The 2,518-nt window shown below is 47.9% G+C and overlaps 2 protein-coding genes across 2 annotated transcripts in view; one reads left to right on the top strand and one right to left on the bottom strand.

The window, feature by feature from the left end:
- Positions 1-1,211, bottom strand: part of si:ch211-169p10.1 — a 4,837-nt gene extending 3,626 nt beyond the window's left edge. Inside the window, exon 1 of the mRNA XM_035656290.1 lies at positions 1,063-1,211. Coding sequence (XP_035512183.1) covers positions 1,063-1,211 — 149 coding nt within the window. The remainder of the gene's footprint in view (positions 1-1,062) is intronic.
- A 482-nt stretch (positions 1,212-1,693) lies between these two features.
- LOC118324133 (ATP-binding cassette sub-family D member 1-like) overlaps positions 1,694-2,518 on the top strand; it is a gene marked incomplete at its 5' end in the record, with an annotated part of 9,316 nt that continues 8,491 nt past the window's right edge. The window contains 2 exons of the mRNA XM_035656289.1: positions 1,694-1,874; positions 2,018-2,205. Of these exons, the coding sequence (XP_035512182.1) occupies positions 1,694-1,874; positions 2,018-2,205 (369 nt within the window). The remainder of the gene's footprint in view (positions 1,875-2,017; positions 2,206-2,518) is intronic.

Genomic DNA, 2,518 nt, shown 5'->3' with positions numbered 1-2,518 from the left:
CATGGCGCCGCAGGCAGTTCAGGTAGCTCCAGTAGCCTCGCAATGTGGTGAGCGTCCGATGTCTCACCACTCTCGGTTGCTAGGTCTGCAGGGACCTCCAGTCAGTGTAACATATTCCCAAAGGTCCTCAGAGCCTCGTTTCTGGCAGGTTCCGCTTGCCTCGAGGGAGACCTGATTTCTTTTTGGAAGTTGATGTTGTTTGGTCGGTCGGGTGTCTCATTGGGATTTGTGGTCTTGTTAACGGTGGCGCGTTGAGCCAGGACAGGCTATAATGGTTCACCAGACTTTTCTTAGTGGGCAAGAATCGGCCAGCTCTGTATCGTATCCATTTAACGTGTGGCACTCCGGCAGGTCTAATGTCCTGTCTCTTACCTGGTGGGTTGGGGCAGCTTACCAAACCTAGGTGAAAGTCTGGCAGTGTGGTTAGTTCTAGTGTGTGTAGTTGGTTTAAATAGTCCACAAGAGATGTTGGCGATGAAGTGTGTCTGGCGTGCTTGTGTGATTCAGTTCTTGCGATGGTGGAATTGTGGATTACATTCACCTGCCGGTCTTTCTGCCGTGCGCCCCGCGGATGGGCGGTACGTAAACAACAACAAGCAATGGCGTGAAATCCTCTAGGGCTATGTAAGGGTACGAGTGACTGAGACTCTACCGATGGATCAGGGAGCAACATCGAATGTTCTGTTGGACCTAACAATCTTCATGGTTTCGTCCTTCACGTAACACTGCCCTGGTTGCACAATCTGAATCTGGTCTGGATAATCATGTACAGTCCCCTCGCTCTTGCTTTTGCCGCTGCCGCTCCACAGTTCCGGTCCGCTCTCATGTTAGTGAATCCAGTAGATCCACATTAGGTCCGGGGTGTTTTGGGTTTTACGCCAGGCTTTCAGAGAGGCAGCAAGCTACACTGCACTCCTGAACCGTGCTTGTTCCCCGTCCTGCACAAGGGCAAGCCCAGCTCGTCGTCCCCTTGGTTGGTCAGACAGTTCCACACCTTCCATTATCATCGACGGACCGAGGCTTGTTCTTCCACCCGCTCTAGCCGCTTAGCCTAGCCTTCACCTTCCGCTCGCTCTGCGCCCTCGCGCCTCCTCCTCAGCTCCTTCAGGTATGGGTGGAATGCCGCGCACGTCGCATTGTTTGTTAGTGAAGCAAAGCCTCTCCCTTGAATAAACAAGATGTCCACCGCTATGTTGTCCGTAAAAAGTCATTGTATCCATAGGATATATAAAGTTATACACGGCTAGTGTAATCTACTGAGTTAAAAGTTTAAAAATACACAACACGTACGGAGCTACTGAATAAGCATCCTGCTCGCGCCGGCGCCGGAAGTATTTTTAACCCGAGATGAGCCTGAGATAAACTTGATTTAAACCTAAGATAAACCCGAGATAAACCTGAGATAAACTTAAGATAAACCTGATTTAAACCTGAGATAAACCTGATTTAAACCCGAGGTAAACCTGAGATAAATCTGATTTGAACCTGAGAAAAAACCTAATTTAAATCTGATTTAAACCTGACATAAACCCGAGATAAACCTGATTTAAACCTGATATAAACCTGAGATAAACCTGATCTAAACCTGATTTAAACCCGAGATAAAGTTAAACCCAAAGGGAGCTGGATTAACTGTTACTGTGGCTTTGTGATCCAGATTCCTGGTCTTGCAGATCCAATAGGATCAGGATGAACCCTGTCCCTCTGTGTCCTCAGGTCTCCGTCAGTAAACAGAGACTTTGTTCTCAGACTGTCTCGTCTGTTGAAGCTGTTGTTTCCACGGTTACTGTGTCCAGAGGTCGGCCTGCTGGCTCTGCACTCGCTCACCCTGATGTCCCGGACCTTCCTGTCTATCTACGTTGCTGCTCTGGACGGTCTGTCTGTCTGTCTGTCTGTCTGTCTGTCTGTCTGCCTATCCCTTTGTAGGGTTTTAGTTGTTGTACACTCCCCCATTAAATGTGTTACGTCCAGTATGCCGAAGAAGGTGATCAATAATCAATGGTATTGATCGTTCCAGGTGTGATAGTGAAGTGTATTGTTCAAAAGGATCCTCAGGCCTTCGTGCTGCAGCTCTCTAAGTGGCTCCTCGTTGCAGTTCCTGCAACTTTCATCAACAGCGCCATCCGATTCCTGGAAGGTCAGCTGACCCTCAGGTTCAGGAGCCGATTGGTCGACCACGCCTACCAGCTGTACTTCACCAACCAGGTAACTTAGTTCCCCAAAACTCAACACTCATTTTAGTTCCCCAACAGTCCACACTCATTTTATATCCCCAATGCTCAACGCTAGCTTTAGTTCCCAAAAGCTCAGTGCTCATTTTAGTTCCCCAATATTCCATGTTTATTTTAGTTCAAATCAATTTTGTTTTATATATATAGCACCAATTCATAACAAAAGTTGTCTCACTTTTCAAATAGAGCAGGTCTAGACCATACTACGTGGTGCAGAGGCAGAGCAGGTCGTCTCCTTATTGGAAGGTTGTTGGTTCGATCCCCGGCTCCTCCTGCCACATGTCAAA

Source organism: Morone saxatilis, unplaced genomic scaffold (assembly GCF_004916995.1).
Source record: "Morone saxatilis isolate NCDOM2014 unplaced genomic scaffold, NCSU_SB_2.0 Contig15, whole genome shotgun sequence".
NCBI lineage: Eukaryota > Metazoa > Chordata > Actinopteri > Moronidae > Morone > Morone saxatilis.
The sequence above is the reverse complement of the archived record's forward strand: the minus strand, read 5'-3'. Positions and strand labels throughout refer to the sequence as shown.